This window comes from Lepus europaeus, chromosome 3 (assembly GCF_033115175.1).
Source record: "Lepus europaeus isolate LE1 chromosome 3, mLepTim1.pri, whole genome shotgun sequence".
Classification (NCBI taxonomy): Eukaryota; Metazoa; Chordata; class Mammalia; order Lagomorpha; family Leporidae; genus Lepus; species Lepus europaeus.
In genome coordinates, this window is record NC_084829.1 from 124,386,136 (window position 1) to 124,405,856 (window position 19,721).

General features: G+C 38.2%; 1 protein-coding gene across 1 annotated transcript in view; it reads left to right on the plus strand.

Annotated features, from left to right (window-relative positions):
- RNF217 (ring finger protein 217) overlaps positions 1–19,721 on the plus strand; it is a 153,470-nt gene that overhangs the window by 125,122 nt on the left and 8,627 nt on the right. The window contains exon 4 of the mRNA XM_062186713.1: positions 16,853–17,054. Within this exon, the coding sequence (XP_062042697.1) occupies positions 16,853–17,054 (202 nt within the window). The remainder of the gene's footprint in view (positions 1–16,852; positions 17,055–19,721) is intronic.

The following is a 19,721-nucleotide window of genomic DNA, read 5'->3' on the forward strand; positions in this document are numbered from 1 at the left end:
CCATGAACTTTTTGAAGTTATTTGATGTTTATAACTGCCTTAAATCAAGTATGAAGAAAAAGAATATTTGCTGTTTTATTTTAGAGGAATAATTACGTTATACAGCTAAAGCAAAAATGTTATATATAGGCTATGCATATTATTATAATTTTTATTACATCTCAGAATTTAAGGAGGCCACATATAAATGTTGTTGAATCATTTAATCCTTATTGTCTATTTGAAACATTGGATCCTTTTTATCTATTTGTACAGAGGAAAGCTAGTGTGAAAATGACATGAAAATATTTCTATTTGGCCACGTGGACTATAATCACTTCTCAAGTCTGCAGGCTGTGAGTTCTTGCACTCTCTGGTTTACTTGTACTTCTCCCATTGCTTTTCACTTTAGGAATACACTACATTGATCATTTTGGATTTTTTTTTTTTTTTTTTTTTGTAAATCTGGTGGAGTGATACAACTGTTGAAATCTGAAGTGTTTGCAAGCTTACTTTAGTAAACCATATGAGGGTGGGGTTGTCTTAAAAAAACGGAAAAAGTGTATTATGAAAAATCATGCATGAAATTTCAAATGTTTTTGGACTAAAACACACTAATGTTTTAATTCCACTTCCATCCAAACTTTTTGACTTTGTGTGTGTATGTGTGTGTGTGTACCCTGCCATGTGTAGTTTTTACTTTTTGCCAAATTTTCTTTTGGAAATCATGTCAAAATTGAGCCTAATTTTCTTTTTAAGAACAAATCTACAATTCTTTCCCAGAACCTTAGCACCAAATAAATGAAATTTGAATTGTCAGAAAACTTTAAAAATTTAATAATTGTGAGTGTAATTTGAAGGGATTAGAGAAGATGCTCCTTTTTTATAAGATTTATTTTATTTATTTGGAAGGTAGAGGGCTGTGGTCAGTGGGATTGGAGGACAGGACAGAGGCAGAGAAGAGGGGTGCCCATCTGCTGGTCACTCGCCAAACGGCTGCCGCAGCTGGGGCTGGGCCAGGCCAAAGCCAGGAGCAAGGAGCTTCATCCGGGTCTGGCACATGGGTGGCAGGTGCCCAGGTACTTGGGCCATCTTGTGCTGCTTTCCCAAGTGCTTTAGCAGGGAGCTGGATCACAAGTAGAGAATCGGGGACATGAACAAGTGCCCAAATGATGCCGGCATTGCAGGCAGTGGCTTAACGCGTTGTACCACAACACCAGCCCCAGAGTCAATTTTTTTAAGATTAATATTTTTGTTTATTTTAAAGTGCTGCAAGCAACACTTTAACCGACTGCACCACAATGATGAAGCCAGGAGCCTGGACCTAAGTAGGGTTCTCCCATGTGGATGCAAGGGCCCAGCCACTTTTACTGTCTTCTGCTGCTTTCTCAGCCACGTTAGCAGGGAGCTAGATTGGAAGTGGAGCAGTTGGGTACTTGAAATGTGATGCTGATATCTCAGACAGTTGCTTAACCTGATGTACCACAATGCCAGACCCAATTAGAATATATTGAAGGGGCTGGTGCTGTGGCTTAGCAGGTAAAGCCGCCGCCTGCAGTGCTAGTATCCCCTATGGGCGCCGGTTCGAGTCCTGACTTCTCCACTTCTGATCCAGCTCTCTGCTATGGCCCAGGAAAGCAGTAGAAGATGGCCCTAGTCCTTGGGCCCCTGCACCTGCATGGAATGACTTGGAGGAAGCCCCTGGCTCCTGGCATCAGATCAGCACAGCTCCGGCCATTGTAGCCAACTGGGGGGTGAACCAGCGGATGGAAGACCTCTCTCTCTGCCTCTCCTTCTCTCTCTGTGTAACTCTGACTTTCAAATAAATAAATGAATCTTAAAAAGAAGAATATATTCTGAAAATCCTATAAATTAGCATAATAATATACAAAGTCATTGTACTGTATGAAACAACTGGTTGCACAGTCTTAGTATAAAAAGAAATTTTTGAAATAGTTTAGATGACCCAGCTGTCTTAAAAGTGATGTGCAAACATGTTTGAGCTTGTGCTTTGTTTTCCCTATAGAAGGCAAATTTATTCAGTTACCCTTAATTGAGGGCTATTTCAGGTCAGTTGCTCAATGCACTTTTATTTTTCATTCCATTAATGAACAATTAGAGAATGAGAGTTCCTCCCCCCCCCCCTTTTTTAAAAGATTTATTTTATTTATTTGAAAGAGTTACAGAGAAAGAGAGACAGAGTAAGAGGTCTTCTATCCGCTGGTTCACTCCCCAGATGGCTGAAGTGGCCGGAGCTATGTGGATCTGAAGCCAGGAGCCAGGAGCTTCTTCCAGGTCTCCCACATGGGTGCAGGGGCCCAAGGACTTGGACCATCTTCTCCTGCTTTCCCAGGCCACAGCAGAGAGCTGGATCAGACGAGGAGCAACCGAGACTAGAATCGGCACCCATATGGGATGCTGGTGCGTAGGGCCAGGGCTTTAACTCGCTGCACCACAGCGCCGACCCCAGAGAGAGCTTTCCCCCTTAATCTGACTTTCAGTTTATTGGAAGCTGTTGCTCAAATGACCTACATGAAGGATCTCCATGAGTGAGATCCCAGTGGAAAGAAAGGGCCATCAAAGAAGGATGTACTTTTCTCTGTAGAGAGGAGAGAACTTCCACTTTGCTTGTGGCCCTGTCTAAATACAACGGAGTTTGTGGACTCAAAATGCCTCCATACCCTTGGCAGCTCATGCCAAGAACCTCAGGTGATCACTGACATGATCAATTGTTAAATCAACAACAGGAGTCACTGCACTTGCTCCCCATGTAGGACCACAGTCCTTAATGAGTTGTACTATGAGAATTAATGGTAAAACTAGTCTTCAAACAGTACTTTATACTTTGTGTGTCTGTGTGGGTGAAAAATGTTGAAATCTTTACTATAGAGTTGGTCTTCTGTATATAAAGTTAACTAAAAATGAATCTTAATGAATTGTGTGGGAGAGGGAGTAGGAGGTCGGACGGGAGTAGGGGTGGGAGGGCAGATTTGGGGGCAAGAACCGCTATATTCCTAAAGCTGTACCTATGAAACTTGTATTCATTAAATAAAAGCAAACCAAATAATGACAAGTAGGGGTTTAGGAGTGCTGTTAAGTTGCTCTACTTAACACTGTGTTCATAAGTACACTTTATGTCTCTCTGGGAAGTTGTGGAAACAATGATCAGGGACCAGTGCTGTGTCATAGAGGGTGAAGCCGCTGCCTGCAGTGCCAGCATTCCATTTGGGTGCTGGTTCGTGTCCTGGCTGCTCCATTTGCAATGCGGCTTTCTGCTGTGGCTTGGGGGGGCAGTGGAGGATGGCCCACGTCCTTGGGCCCTGTACCCATGTGGGAGACTTGGATGAGTCTCCTGGCTCCTGGCTTTGGATTGGCCCAGCTCCGACTATTTCAGCCATCAGGAAGTGAACCAGCAGATAGAAGACTCTGTCTTTCTCTCACTGCCTCTGCCTCTCTGACTCTGCCTTTCAAATAAATAAATAAAATCTTAAAAAATGAAGGATCTCAGCGAGTGTGATCCCAGTGGAAAGAACAGGGCCATCAAAGTAGGAGGTACCTTTCTCTGAAGGGAGGAGAGAACTTCCACTTTGACTATGGCCCTGTCGGAATAGGATCGAAGTCGGCGAACCCTAAAGGCTTCTGTAGCCTTGGCAACTCATGACTAGAGCCTAGGGAGATTATGACGCCATGAACAGGAGTGTCAAATTGTTAAATCAACATCAGGAGTCACTGTGTACTTACGTCCCATGTGGGATCTGTCCTTAATAGGTTGTCCAAGGTGAAGTAATGATATAGCTAGTACTGAAACAGTATTTTTACACTTTGTGGTTATGTGTGGGTGCAAACTGATGAAATCTTTACTTAGTATATACTGAAGCGATCTTCTGTATATAAAGATAATTGAAAATGAAAAAAAAAAAAACGGTGTTAAATTGGAAATTTCATAGAAAAGTAATCAATCTTTTTAAAAAAATATCATGCAGGATCTCTGTCATTAATGTGATGTACACTGTTATTTAATGCTATAACTAGTACTCCAACAGTATTTTTTCACTTTGTGTTGCTATGTGAGGGCAAACTGTTGAAATCTTTATATATACATATATACTAAACGGATTTTCTGTATGTAAAGAGAATTGAAAATGAATCTTGATGGGAATGGAAGGGGAGAGCGAGTGGGAAAGGGGAGGGTTGCGGGTGGGGGGGAAGTTGTGGGAGGGGAAGCCTTTGTAATCTATAAGCTGTACTTTGGAAATTTATATTCATTAAATTAAAAAAAAATTAAAAAAATAAAGTTAAATTAAAAAAAAAATGGGGCCGGCGCCATGGCTCACTAGGCTAATCCTCCTCCTGCGGCACCGGCACCCCGGGTTCTAGTCCCGGTTGGGGTGCCCGGATTCTTTCCTGGTTGCTCCTCTTCCAGTCCAGCTCTCTGCTGTGGCCCAGGTCCTTGGGCCCTGCACCGCATGGGAGAACAGGAGGAAGCACCTGTCTCCTGACTTCAGATCAGCGCAGCACGCCGGCCGCAATGCGCCAGCCATAGCGACCACTTGTGGGGGTGAACCAACGAAAAAAGGAAGGCCTTTCTCTCTGTCTCTCTCTCTCTCACGGTCTAACTCTGCCTGTCAAAAAAAAAAGATCAGATAGCCTGATTCTAAGATTCTACTCTGAGTGAACGATAGTATGGGATTACACATAGAAGATTCTGAATGAACTGAAGGAATATAAAAAAACATGTGTTTGTTACTATAATCTTTCTAACGTTAAACAAATTCTGATATAGAGGAAGAAAAAGCACCCAAGTGTAAGGAATTGGCTGAACACACTACTGACTTCCCACAATTTTAACAAACAGTTAAGTGAAAGCACACCTGCTGGTTCCCTCTTGAAGCAGTAACTAAAAAGTCAATGCTTTAACAGGAATTACCTTTTACATAGCTGAAAGAACAAGGGCCATGGAATGAGTTTTCCTAAATTGTGCCAGAGAACCTACTTTCTGGCATGATTCAGGTTCCATAAAATCTGCCAGTTTAATTTACATTTCATTATTTGAAGTAAAAATGATTCATTTTTCTTTTAGTTTCAAGCTGACTTATAAGCTTTTAATTTTCTTAATTGCAATCTTTTTTAGTGGACCTTAAAATTTGTTTTGTCCCATAAAACATTTCAGTTATTCTAGCAGAAATCCATGAGGCTGTATTATTTAGTAACTTATTTGTTTCATAAATACATCTTTTACAATTTATAAATGTGAAAATGGAAGATGGTAAAAGTCTTTGAAAAAGAAAAGGTTCCCATATGTCTCTGAGTGAACAAAACAAGGATATGTTTTCATATAAATGCTTTTAATAATAATAATCAAGTGTGTTTATAAATTTATTGTATACAAAGTATATATGCATTTTTCTTTTGTTTAATTTTTACTTATTTTCATTTTATTTGAGACACAGAGAATCTTGTATTTTGTAACCTCCTTTAGGTATATTGAATGATTTTGACTAATAATTATAATAGTTTTTTAATTTTTAAATGATTGCTTTTTTTTTATAAAGTTCATGTAACAAACGATAGAAGTTTGGAAAAGAGAGGGAAACTATTTACCTATAATCCTACCATTCTAGTATTCTCATAAGTATCATATTTCTTTGTCTCCTTGGTCTTTTCTCTATTTAAGCATTATTTTATAAAGTTTGAATTGCAGCATGCAGATAATTTGATATCATTAGTTTTTCCATTTAACATCACAAACATTTCTCATGTTACTAATTGGTTTTCAATTAACTGTATAATATTTGCTTACATATCCTTTATTTTCATTTTAATAGGTAATTATTTTTTATTAACTCATGACTCATAAGCCTCTTGGAGCAAGTAACATTTAGTTTACCTTAATTTTGCAGAAGTAAATTTATGACATAAAGCAGTTGTGTGTGTGCATTGCCTTAAGCTTACTGAGAAATAGCCACTGTTGGGTGACTTGGGCATAGGGAGAAGCTGGCTTAATAAGGTTTGATTGACTATTTCCAATGGGCAAACAGAAGCCAAACTCTCTGATCCCTGACTTGTCCATCGGTCCATTCTTCCTTCCTTCCTTTGCCACTGGACATCAAGGATGGCTTGGATTGGTTTTGAGATTTTTTTTTAAAAATGTCTATGGGGACAGGTGTTTGGAACAGAGGTTAACAATCTGCCTGGGACATCCACATTCTAGATTTGAGTGCTGGCTCCAATCCCAATCCCAGCTTCCTGCTAAGGCATAGCCTGGGAGGCAGCAGGTGCATGCTCAAGTAGTTGGGTCCTGGCCATCCCTGTAGGAAAGCTGGGTTCAGACCCAGGCTCTTGGATTCAGCCTGGCCCATCTCCAGCTATTGCAGACATTTGGGGAATAAACCAGTAGATGGGAGATCGTTCTCTCTCTCTCTCTCTCTCTCTCTGCCTTTCAAATAAATACTTTTAAATTTTTTCTTAAAAAAAATCTATGTATGTTGATGATATTTATATTGAATATATCTTTTTTCCATATTTTGGACCTTTGAAAGCATACATTTTTCTAAAGGTATAGTTAAAAGATATCAATGCTTTTAGTATTTCTAAAAAGAAATAATACAATTTATAATTCCATTAAAAAAAGTTAGAAAACTTGTTTCTGTATTAACATTTTAAGTATTTTTAAATGCTTATTCAATAATTTAAAATGTTTAGTTGTTATATTTTGTTGCCTTGTAAAGACTAAAAATAAATTTACATATTTTGGGATTTTTAATGCCCACTATTTAAAAGTATTTATTTTAGAGCTAGAGACAGAGAATCCATTGGTTCATTCCCAGATGCCTGCAACAGCCAGGCTGGACAAAGACAAAGCCAGGTTTCATGAAGTCAACCCAACTCTCCCATATGGGTGACAGGGACCCAACTACTTGAGCCATCACCTGCTGCCTCTGGAATGCATATTAGCAGGAAGCTAGAATTGGGAGTGAAGTGGGACTCAAATCCAGGCATGGTCCTGTGTGGGTGTTTCAAGTAGCACCTTAACTGCTGTGTTTAATGCTCACCCCAATACCTGCTTTTTAAGTTTCTTTTCATATCTTTTGTTTATTTGTGTGGGTTAGTTTAAAGTATATTTTTCATTACCAAATTTTCTGAGCTCTTTATTTGAAAATATCAACTCTTTTTCTGTATATTTTCTCTACATGCTTTCCCTGTGTTCTATTTTTTTTTTTTTAATTTTATCTGAACTGTAGGTTTTTTTGTTTTGTTTTTTTGTTTTGTTTTTACTTAATTGATTTGCTTCTGTATTTTTTGTTTTTGGGTTTTGGTTGATCAAATATATCACCTCTTCCTTTTTGTACACTCACTGAAACACACCCACACACCGTATACGCACACAAACACGGACACTATTTTATATGTATCTTTGGTAAATATTTTGCCTTTATATATGCTTAACAAGTCATTTATTATCCAGAAGTTTGATCAAAAGCTCTATTGTACTCCTGTCTTTTAACTATTTGATTTCAAAATATTTTAACTCTCTAATCCACCTATAATTTACTTTTCTCTTAAAAGATTTATTTATTTGAAAGGCAGAGTTACAGAGAACAGAGGAAGTGGGGGCGATTTCTTCCATCTGCTGGTTTACTATCCAAATGGCAAAAATGACCCAAATGGCTAGGGCTGGGCCAAGCTAGAGCCATAAGCCTGGAACTCCATCCAGGTCTCCCAAGTGGGTGACAGGGCCCAAGGACTTAGGCCATCTTCTTTCGTTTTCTCAGATGCATTATCAGAGAGCTGGACCAGCACCCAGATGAGATACCAGCATGTTGTAGGCATGCTACAAACTATCATCTTTAAATAGTACAATAATATATCACTAAATAATAAAGATAAGAAACAAACTTTTTATTTTCCTCACGAGAGTGTTGTCAGAATGCTTTATCATGCAGTCTTCCTCACAAAGTTAATATCACCCAATTAGTGTTACTCATTTGAGAATTAACCTAGCTTTGACTTTTATCCCTATCAGATTTTTCCTTTGTGTAGCTCTGAATTATTGAAACCCTATTTTTTCAAAGGCCAGATTTTTGACCACTGAGTATATACTTTACCTATGTTCTTTTAAAAACCAGGTAGGCATACTTCAGGCCCTTGTACCTGACATTTTGAGGCAAGCAGGTATAAAGCACTCAAAGAAGTTCAAGTAAAGAAGCACTAATATGTAGCACAAGCATTGTACAAAAGAAGTATAATTGCTTTAAATATATTCCTGAAGCAAATATTGAAATATGTTAGCATTGTTAGATGTGGGTGGAGAGTGCATGTATGGTTCTTACATTATTATCTGAAATTTTTGAATGTCTGAAATGTTTCATGTTTAAAGAATAAATACAGTCTAACAAGGAAGCAGGAGGAATATAACATCAGAGCTATCAAGAGTGGCTTGGTTCACAGAAAACCAACTCTATTTGCCATTTAGCCTTTAGGGATTTGGCTGTTAACATTTTTTGCCCTTCCTTGGGTAAAGGTTAAATGTTGCTGTGAGTACTTGGCTTACTAAAGCAATGTTGGGGTTAATATTTCTCAAAATGGTGAACCTATTTTGTAAACTCCCAGACATTAAAGGAGAATTCCTCAAACATCCCTCCTCCAAATCACTTTCTTCCTTAATGTCAGATTAAAGAAATATTTGTATAAGCATATATGTAATAATATGATAGAAATATAATCACACCAGATTATCTGAGATTGGCCACACTGGCTTTAAAAAAAAAATCGATAATCTCACATCTCAGTTTTACTAGACATTGAATAGAGAACTGGAAATTATAAATTTTCTTGGGTTAATATACAAGTCCTGATTTATTAGTCAATAGGTAATTAAATCTTTTTTTCTTAGGGTCAACATCCTGTCTATGGGACAGGATGGGCATTTTCTGTTTTTAAAAGAAATAGGCATTGTTGAATTTTGATATGTCATCTTTATTTTATTTGTATAAACCTACAAAGTGCTTTTGTCTAGTGCTCCTTTTCCGTGGTGCTAGCACGGTAATCATAATTAACCTGTCTAGCATATGCTGACATTTACTACCTCTCAGTCTGCAGTGCAGTTATGATACGTGTACTGCCTCTTCATATCCTTAGATGTGACACTAAGATGATGATTTCCAGGGTGCCATCTAGGTCTTACTTATTACATATCTCTTGATAAAATGTTAAGTTGTTCTATGTTAACAAGAAGATGGCAGGCTCCACAGTACATAAGCCACATTTGATGTCTTAGTTAATTCTGAAAAATTGTGAGAAAGGGCTAATTACCACCCTTTCCTGATGTAGAACCAGTTTTAGAGGTTTAAGCCATGACCAGAAAGCAGGCATAAGAAAATTAATTATACTCATTCTGTGTGTGTGTGTGTGTGTGTGAATCTGGAATTAAAGGAACTTACTTGTCATTGTATTTCCCTTCAGTCATTTTATTCTTTCAACTCCTATAATAGGAAGCTTTGGGTAAGAATGTATTGACTTGGACAGAATGATTAATTTCCCTCTGTTCTCATAAGATTAACACAAAAGCCACAACAGTGACCTCTTATTCTTGAGCTGTGTGTAGCCTGTGGTTTCTGGAGAAAGAATTTGGAACATCCATGTTGAGTCCTACAGATACCTGCTTGCTGACCATTTTATTGTGTGGATACTGACGGGGCCAGTTTTGCTAAAGGATCTGAAATTTTCTTAGGTAATTCATTTTCATTTCAAGTTTCAGGAGTTGTCTTTTCCTTCTGCAACAAACTCAGTTTTGAGTTCCAAGCACAGCATAGATTTTCCTGGAGGCAGCAATCTATAGTGGATCATAAAAGTCTAGGGAACTCTGAGAAAAGGGTATATTATTCCTTACTACCTACTGGACTTCTTCACTTGTCTCTAACATCTGTCACAATGTACTCTCATCTCCCCAAATTGTTTCATCCCACAACTTTCCCATCTAAGTAAATGGCAACTCTTGTCTTTAGCTGCACGGATCAGTAACTTTGTATTACCCACGTATTCCTTCAGTCCCCACGTCCAGTCAGTTGTTAGGTTTTGTGGATTGTACCATCAAAGTATATTTAGAATCTGACCACATCTCAACACTCCCACTATCATTAATCTGGTCTAAGGCTCTTCTGGAATTTTTACGATAACCTTCTGACTGATCTCTCACTCTTCATAGAGTTCTGAACCTGGTGGCCAGCATGAAACTGTTGAGCACAGACAGATTATATCACTATGCTCAAAGTTCTCTGTTCCTTCATCTCACCTAGAGCAAAAGCTAGTCCATATGGTGACCCCATGACCCTTCTCACTCTGTGCCTGTCTCCACCTGGTTACTCCTCAAGTGACACATCCTACTTCCTTTACTCTGTGACAGCTACATTGTACTCAGTGAGATACTTGAAAAGCATTAGGCATCTTCAGGTACCTGCACTTACTCTTACCCCTGTCATGAATATTCTTTCCCTAGATATCTACATGACAAGCTCTTTCACTTCCTTCATGTTTTGAGTAATATTCAGCTTCCCAGTAAGACTCCCTCTGGCCACCTTATCTATAACTTTGATATATAATTTGATCTATAACTTTGAACTTCCCACAGTAGGTAACATGGAAGAAAAATAAAGCATATAACTCCATAGGCACCATATTACTTCACACTTCTTAAAATAATGGATGTATTTTACAGTTTCTAGAGAAAATGTCCCTGAATCCTTACTCATTATCAATTTTACAATCAGGCCATATTTTGTTATGCCTCATATTTGGAACCTGGATGCTGTTTATCTTGTTTTCTGTGAAAGTTCTTGTTGCTTTTCATTTTTTCTTACTGAGAGTAGACATACCCACTTCATCATTTTAGTTAACATCTAGCGACTCAGGAATTTTATTAGTGTATACACCGTTGTTGTTTTTTGAAGATGTTCTTGAGACTGACTGACTTTCTTTCTTTTCTAAGTTGGCCTGATTGTGTTCCAGCTTTTCCTCTGGGATTTCTGACACTTTTTTTTTTAATATATGTCAACACTGTCCTTTTTTGAATTTCATTCATATGTGAAGTGTTGCATTGAGCTCTAATCTCAGAAGATGTGTAGAGGAGTCTCAGCTTTTCTACAAGTAACTGATTTTTGCCCTCAACCATTATTTGTTTTATAGTTAGACAGAATTATCTAGGTGCATCATATTTTTCATCAGATCTTTGAAGGCTGTATCTATGGATTTGCTTTTTGTTTGTTTGTTTGTTTGTTTTTTGTTTTAACTATTTTTTATTTATTTATTTATTTTTTTAACTTTTATTTAATGAATATAAATTTCCAGTATACAGCTTATGGATTACAATGGCTTCCCCTTCCCATAATTTCCCTCCCACCCGCAACCCTCTCCTCTCCCGCTCCCTCTCCCCTTCCATTCACATTAAGATTCATTTTCAATTCTCTTTATATACAGAAGATCAATTTAGTATAAAGATTTCAACAGTTTGCACCCACATAGAAACACAAAGTGAAACATACTGTTTGAGTACTAGTTATAGCATTAAATCAAAATGTACAGTATATTAAGGACAGAAATCCCACATCAGGAGCAAGCGCACAGTGGCTCCTGTTGTTGACCCAACAAATTGACACTCTAGTTTATGGCACCAGTAACCACCCTAGGCTGTCGTCATGAGTTGCCAAGGCTATGGAAGCCTTCCAAGTTTGCCGACTCTGCTCATATTTAGACAAGGTCATAAAAGACAGGGTGAGGATAGTAACCAATGATCCTAAGAGTGGCCTTAACCAGGTCTGAACAATTATACAGCATTAAGTGGGGAAGAGGACCATCAGTACACACAGGTTGGGAGTAGAGCCATTGGTGGTAGAGTAGAGGTTCTAGACCCTGTCTAGTGCACTTGGGCCTCATTTCTTTGTAATGGATTTGCTTTTTAAAGAACCCCTTTGTGTTAAGGAGTCTCAGGTCAGTGAGTTCAGTGAAAAATTCAGCATTACTTGTAGGATTTTGTTTTTAAGCTTTCCTCATAATGGTTGCTTCTTATTAATGCTTCCAGATACCAAAAGTCATTGAAGGAAATAAATGAATAAATAATTTAAATATAAATTATTTGTACTCTGTGTAGAGTAAAATATCTGATAGTAATTCATAACAGTTAATTTAGTTATCATTTCCTGCCTAAACCATAAAGTGTTCATGCTTGATGAAAGTGGAGATAAATGCCAGCATATTTATCATAAAATTGAGAAGCTTGTGAAAAAAATGGAATTAAAAATAAGTTTATTTTGGTATGAAAAAATTTTGAAATTCATGCACATTTGAAAGTTGTTGAAAGTTGCAAATTATGAAGAAACTATTTTTTGCACCAAATTGAACATCTTTTAATTCCATTTTCCACAAATGTTTTCAAGTGTTCTTCAATTTGTGAGTAGATGTATACAGATTTAACTATAAAATGAGTTGTTATTTAGTATTTGTTGTTATTCTACTTTGTAATTAAGTGGAAACTACATGAAAATTAAAAGATGAATTTCTGTCCTGGTTTTTAGATATGTCATGGGCATTTTATTGAACTAAATATAAACCTGAGGAAAGCAGCAACTAGTTTATGTATATTTATTTTTATATAAGTTTATGTGTATTTATTTTATATAAGTTTATGTATATTTATTTTTATATAAGTGACGATTAATCTCTTATAATTCTTTATCTGTCCTATGAAGAATATCATCAGGACAAAAATGATGTGATGTTATTTCTTCCTATTATAATGTGAACTTAATATCAAACTCTTATTAAGGACAAAATTTCATGTCTTCTGATCTTTTCATCTCATGAATTTAAGTGTGCAAAGGTGCAAGTGTTACTTGGGGACTTATTCAGTTCCTTAGATATCTGCCATTCTTATTTGTTCTAGAGAGAAGAGATTCTGTGAGTGATAACACATGAGCAGTCCATGTAACGGAATAGATAATCTCTTAGATATGTGAAATTTGGATGCTAAATTGTAGCCACTCGGATAGTTAGGTTTTTAGCAAGCTAAACTAATGAATATGTTGAAGCTATTAAAACAAAATAAATAAAATGACTTCATTGAGAGAAAAATGAAGTTTATGTGAATATAATTTAAACATGTTTTAAGGCTTTGATTTTTTAAGAAAGATTTATTTTATTTCTATTTAAAAAGCAGAGAGAGAGAGAGAGAGACTGTCCTTCTGCAGATTGAGTCCCCAAATGGCCACAACACCAGAGCTGAGACAGGCCAAAGCCAGGAGCAAGGAACTCCATCCTCCTGGCTTCCTGGCTTCAGATCGGCGCAGCTCCGGCTGTTGCTGCCAATTGGGGAGTGAATCATCTGATGGAAGACCTCTCTTTCTCTGCCTCTCTTCTCTCTCTGTAACCCTGACTTTCAAATAAATAAATAAATAAATCTTAAAAAAAAAAAAAAGAAACAGTAGGGGCCAGTGGGCCAGTGTTGTGGTGCAAGGGGTTACACCACTGCTTGTGATGCTAGCATCCATTATCAGAGTGCTAGTTCAAGTACCTGCTACTCCACTTCCAATTCAGCTCCCTGCCGGTGTGCCTGGAAAGGCTGCCAAAAATGGCACAAGTGCTTAGGCTCCTGCCACCCATAAAGAAACCCAGATGGAGCTGCAGGCTCCTGGCTTTTGCCTGGCCCAGACTTGACTGTTGAGGCAGTGAACCAGTCAGATGGACGATCTCTTGTGTGTGTCTCTCTCTGCCTCTCCCTCTGTCTCTCTGCTACTCTGGTTTTCAAACAAAGAATCTGTTTTTTTTTTAAAGAAATACTAGAAATTACAGTATATTATGTAAATGAAAGAATAAATAGGCAATATAAAGATTTTAGAACCCAATGAAGTAATATTAAAAGCGCATATAAAAGAATAATGAATAATGTATGTGAATTTTTGAGTCAAATGAACTGTCAGTTGCAAGTTTAAAAGTGGAACAAGTTTCCTGACACACAAAGTTGTGATGCCATTTTGAAGGAGAAATGTGAATTGGCCCAGAGAATGGCCGAAGTAAGCAGATAGGGTCAGATAAGCCTTGCATAGGGAGAGTAGACACATTTTGTCTGACTAATGTAAATACTGAGCTGTTGGTTAACAAAGAATTCTGGTTTTAACTTGAAGTTATTTAAAAAAAAAAAAAAGGCTACTTACCATAATACAGGCACAAACATGAATTCAAAAGTCTCCATGCACTAGGATGTCCCTCAAGCAGGTTACGTTTTTGAGCTCTGGCTGTGAATAAGAACGCTGATGTCCCCATGTCACAGTGCTGTTGGGAGGCTCAGACATGCGGATATATGTACAGTGCTTGGCACAGGATAGACAGCCATCAAGTGTCTTCCCTTCACAGGCCGCCCGTGACACCGCACAGGTTTTGGGTCTAATTTGTGTTGCACATTCTGCCACTGAAAGAAGTCTCCTCAAAACCTGTTGAGTCCACTGCTACTGGACCGTCCTGTAATAGCAAAACCACTCAAGATGACTAGAGGAAGCACAAGATGCCTCATAGCAAGAAACACATTTTGCTTTTATCGTCCAAGTCATGATAATCTTAGCAGCCCTTGACCACAGCTATCCCTTGCCCATCTAGGAAGGTGCTGTCTAGCCCAGCATCAGTCTAAAAAGGGGGAAGGGGACCACCCGGCAATGAAGGAGTTTTCACTTGTATTTACACAGTATTTGATCTCTCACATTTTTAGGTGTGGAAGGGGGAAAGTGTGGCTGGGAACCAACTTTATAATGAACTAAGTATTCGCCAAGGAGTGGGTTAGGCACTGTACATATAGTATCACATTTTACTCTATGTGGTAAGGAGTATCATCTAGATTGAGACTTGAGAGCAGGAAGGTAACATTTTTTTAAGTAGCTAGTAGAGCCGGAGTTAAGATATGGAACGTGCTAAAGTCTAAGTTCTTGTTCTTTCAACCTCCTGACGGGGTGAGGCTTATCTGCCAAGAATCAGTCAGCCCCTGGGAGAGAATGGGCATTTAACTACAGCTCACCTGATTTTGAATACCCAATATCCTGCCAGCCGCTTAGCAAACTTTACTTTCTTGGTTGATTGATTTATCCATGTATTAAAAGCTTGCCTATAATATGCTACCCTCTACTTAATTATTCCTTTTCAAAGTTGTCACAATCACCTAGAAACTCTCTTCAGAGATAAGTAGACAGCTAGGTGATTGATAGATAAGTTGGTTGGTTGGGAAAAAAACTTGATTGGTTGATTGCTTCACATAAACCTGTATTAATATTTGTTGTTATTTTACAAACAACTTTGTAAGTCTTTTTTAAATTCATGTTGTTGCTTTAAATTGCAGTTTAACATTATTCTCGTTAATCACGAAAACTAAAATACTCCACATGAGTTAGAGTTAGTGACTTCAAATGTTTCTAGTCTGAAAACCTATAAGGTTATATTTGATGTGGATTTATTTTTTCATCTCTCTTTTTACAGAGGTTTTCTTTTTCTCTTGGGCAATTTTATTGCATTTCCACATCATTGATAGCTTTTTAAAAATGCATTTATAACTGAATTATACTACTACTAAACTTCAGAGAAGTATGCTGTATATTACGAGAAGGAGAGCACCATCTCATATAAAATAGATAAAGTTGTGGACTGTGGCCATGACTTAACTAACAAGAATGAAACGGCCCCTGTAAGGTTTGAGTAACATGTTAACTGTCAAGTTTCCCTTTGCGTTAAAATAGTCACTGACACAGTCATCCCAAAGCAGTGTCATGGATAGAACCTTACGAAAACCAAAATGGTATTAGAAACACTTCAAATAAAAATTCAAATTAAAAAAACTCATATATATTCAGTATCTGAATCAATGAAGTTGCAACCTCCATGCAGTATGTACCTACTCTATAGTGAAATAGGAAAATTGTTTTTAGGTGATCTTGTTTTCACTCACTTAGAGAGCTGAGCTACATAACCAAACTATTTTTCTTTTCATGAAATATTGTTAAGTTAAATAATCTTAAGTTCTCTCTCATGATTGTCCACCTAACAGACAAAGCATGTACATTTTGGGTGAAAGATGGCTTCCTTTATACACAGTATCCATTGGGATTCTGAGTTAAGCATCTAGTTATATCCCAGATAGACCTGGCTATATCCTGAGTACACCAGAGCCTCAGTGCTGAGACCGTGACTACGCTTGTATATCTGGTGGGCAGTCCAAGAATAAAAGCCTTGCTACATTACAGATGAATCTGTATTTACCTTCATTGTAGCCACAACAACATAGGAAGGTGTTTATGTGCACATATGGTGTGGGACAAACAGTCCTGTGAACAGTGTATTTATAAATGACACTAGAGTTGGAAATGAAGATGGTATAGAATACACAAATCTACTGTCAACTTCCTTCAGCAATGAGGGACTTCTCTTTTGAGACTTATTCACAGACTCTTCATTTCTCCCTACTTCCCCAGGTCACTTCATTCTTGCTGTTAGTTGTATAAATAAAGCAGAATTATATAGCATTTTTTAATTGCCTCATAACTATTGAATTAAATGTGTTGCAATGTATTCATTTATCAGTGAAAATAAGTCAACAGCTTGAATAACCTGAAATGTTGTCCAGCTTTGCACATATGAAAGTATTCAGGAAAAATATAATCTTGTAATTATATAATGTAATTATATAATTACATAATGTAATTAACAAACAAATTGACATTGTTGAGAATGCTCTATGATATTTTTATTTCAGTGAAACTTGTGTGTTTTGTTCCATAAAATTTGCTGGATCTTACTTCTAAAGACTTTAATAACCTTTTCTTCTGTTTTCTCTCTTTTGCTGGTTTAGATCCACATCCAGAGAACTGAAGGATGTGACCACATGACCTGTTCACAGTGTAACACTAATTTTTGTTATCGATGTGGGGAGAGATACCGCCAGCTCCGTTTCTTTGGAGACCACACATCAAACCTCAGTATATTTGGATGCAAATATCGCTACCTCCCAGAGAGACCTCATTTAAGGAGATTAGTGCGAGGGTCGGTCTGTGGTGAGTATCTGACATGCCTGCAGGAATCTTCCCTAGGTACTGAATACTGATAATAGAATTATAGCAGCTGGGAAAATTCTGAGCGCCTGCTGTGCACCAGGTATTGTAGTAGGGCCTCCAACCCCCAAGCAGGAGAATATCCTTTCTCTCTTTGAAATCAAAATTGAAAACTTAAATTTGCATATAGGATAGTGCTTATATGAGTAGGCAGATCGTGTTTGAAAAGCAATTAATTACAGTGAAGAAATCTGTAGTCATTAGCTTTTTAAATTTCTGCAACCCTAGTGTAAGTTACTTGACATAAGAGACAAGGCCACATATATTTTCATAAGGACAATACCTGCCTGCTCTTCTTACACATGACCTCCACTCATAGAAGGCATACAGTACAGAATCACATGCAACATGGTCTAGAGAGGCCAGAAAAAAAAAGCAATCATATGTATATGTATTTTCGAGCCCTTCAGTGGAGTTTGTATTGTCTGTATAATTGATATCATTGTATATATTTTTGTATTACATGAATAATGAACAGCTAATAATTAGTGGAATAAGTGTTGGGTGCCTTCACTGCCTAAGAACCCAAGTTTAATTACCTAAATATAAATGCTCTCATGGATTGACACTTTGCTCCCCTCTTCCTCCCCAAATACAAACCCTTTCTCCCCAGACACATACAGACACACGAATATACAATCATGAGCACAGATAGGCACTCCTAGTCAAATTGCCCTGGCCCATTGCCTTTGGGTGATAGTATTCTTCTGACCTCATATTTCTTACTGCAATAGCTCCCTACTCTTCTAGAATGTACCCACTGTGAGATTTCTTCCTCTCTTTTTTACTATGCAGAACTCCAGATTTTTTTCCTAGCCATCTTTCTCTCATGTATATGATACTTTTTTACATCTTCATTGTTTCACCCCTTTTACCTACTTTTGTGTGAAATTGTCTTTATGTTGCTCCTTTGCTCTCTGTCGTTTTTTTTACTGTGGTGAACTACTCCCATCCCTAGATTCTTGTGGTCGCTGATCAGAACAACATAGGTGCTGCTGGCCTTGTATTTTCTGCATTGCTAGGTCTTTTCTTTCCTGCTTCACTGCCATCTTGGATTTTGTTGTGACAAGATGTTTCCTTTCATTTTTTATTTTAAATAATCTTTCCTGTGGCCAGTTTTTTCTTTCCTTTCTGTTTTTCTGTGTAGGCGTTCTTATATGAGGGAACTTACTTCCTGCCCTACTTATCCAGTGGCACTTTGCATGCATTCTCTTTGGGCCCTCTAGCTATTTGCCAGCTTGTCCTTAGCATCCTCATCTCTGGTCAAACATCAGAGGTATTCTGCAGCCTGTAAAATGGACAGTGATCTGAGCACCCCATCAGAATTGTTAGCAGTAAGATATTTTCTGTTTTCTTCTTATTTAAAAACTCTGTGGTCACTCAGCTTTCTGTAAATGGCCTTCTTTTTGCCCTAGCTTCCATTTAGTGTGTGTGCCTGCATGGGTGCGTGTGCATGTGTGCACCTACAGCTGCATCCAGATAAACCTGACATAGGTAGCCCTGTCCTCCCACCCCCAGCACAGCTGGGATGTGCTTTAAGTGCAGTTACACTGTAACTCCTTGTAGAGTTGTCTCCACCTCTCCCATTCCCACAAAAGGCAATAACACAAAATTACTTACTTCCTGCTGTGTAAGAGAGAGATGATAGAAAGCCCTCCCACCCAATATCCTTGTGTGATATGACCCAGCGTCCTCCTTCAGTCTTGGACCAGCTTCCAGATGTCCCTGACCAAAGGTAGAGAAAGGACCTGCATCGCTCTCACGGCTGGAGGATAGGGAATGTGGTCTTCCTTCCACATGACCAGATGTGCAGCTAGAAATCAGAAGGTCCGCTCACAGAGAATGAGGAAGAACAGATCCGGGGCTGACGAGCAGCCTCTGCCTCCAGGGCATCTCCCAGGTAGGGAGAATGCAGACTATCTGATGAATGGTCCTGGGAATAAAAGTGTCTGAGGAAAATTTAAAATTCTCATATTATTCCATGCAAAAAAAGTGAAGCTTTGGGACCGGCATTTTGGTGCCACTGCCTATGATTCTTGTGTCCCATATGAGCACCAGTTTGAATCCCAGCTACTCCACTCCCAGGCTAATGTGCTGGGGAAAGCAGCAAATGATAGTCCAGGTGACTGGGACCCTGCCACCCATGTGGGAGACCTGGATGGAGTTCCTGGCTCCTGGCTTTGGCCCAGCCCCAGCCATTTGGGGAGTGAGCCAGGGAGTAGAAGATTTTCTTCCCTTTCTGTCTAACTACTCCTGTCAAATAAATAAATACTTAAAGTCAAGCTATTTAATTCTTCAAAATAGATTATTTCTAGATGGTAAATAATTCATATGAACAAATCAATGGAGCTAATTCTAAAAATAAATACCCATTTTTTTTAAAAGATGTATTTATTTATTTGAAAGTCAGAGTTACACAGAGAGGAGAGGCAGAGAGAGAGGTCTTCCATCACTGTTTTACTCCCCAATTGGCCTCAATGGCCGGAGCTGCACCTATCCGAAGCCAGGAGCCAGAAGCTTCTTCCTGGTCTCACACATAGGTGCAGGGGCCCAAGGACTTGGGGCATCTTCTACTGCTTTCCCAGGCCATAGTAGAGAGCTGAATCGGAA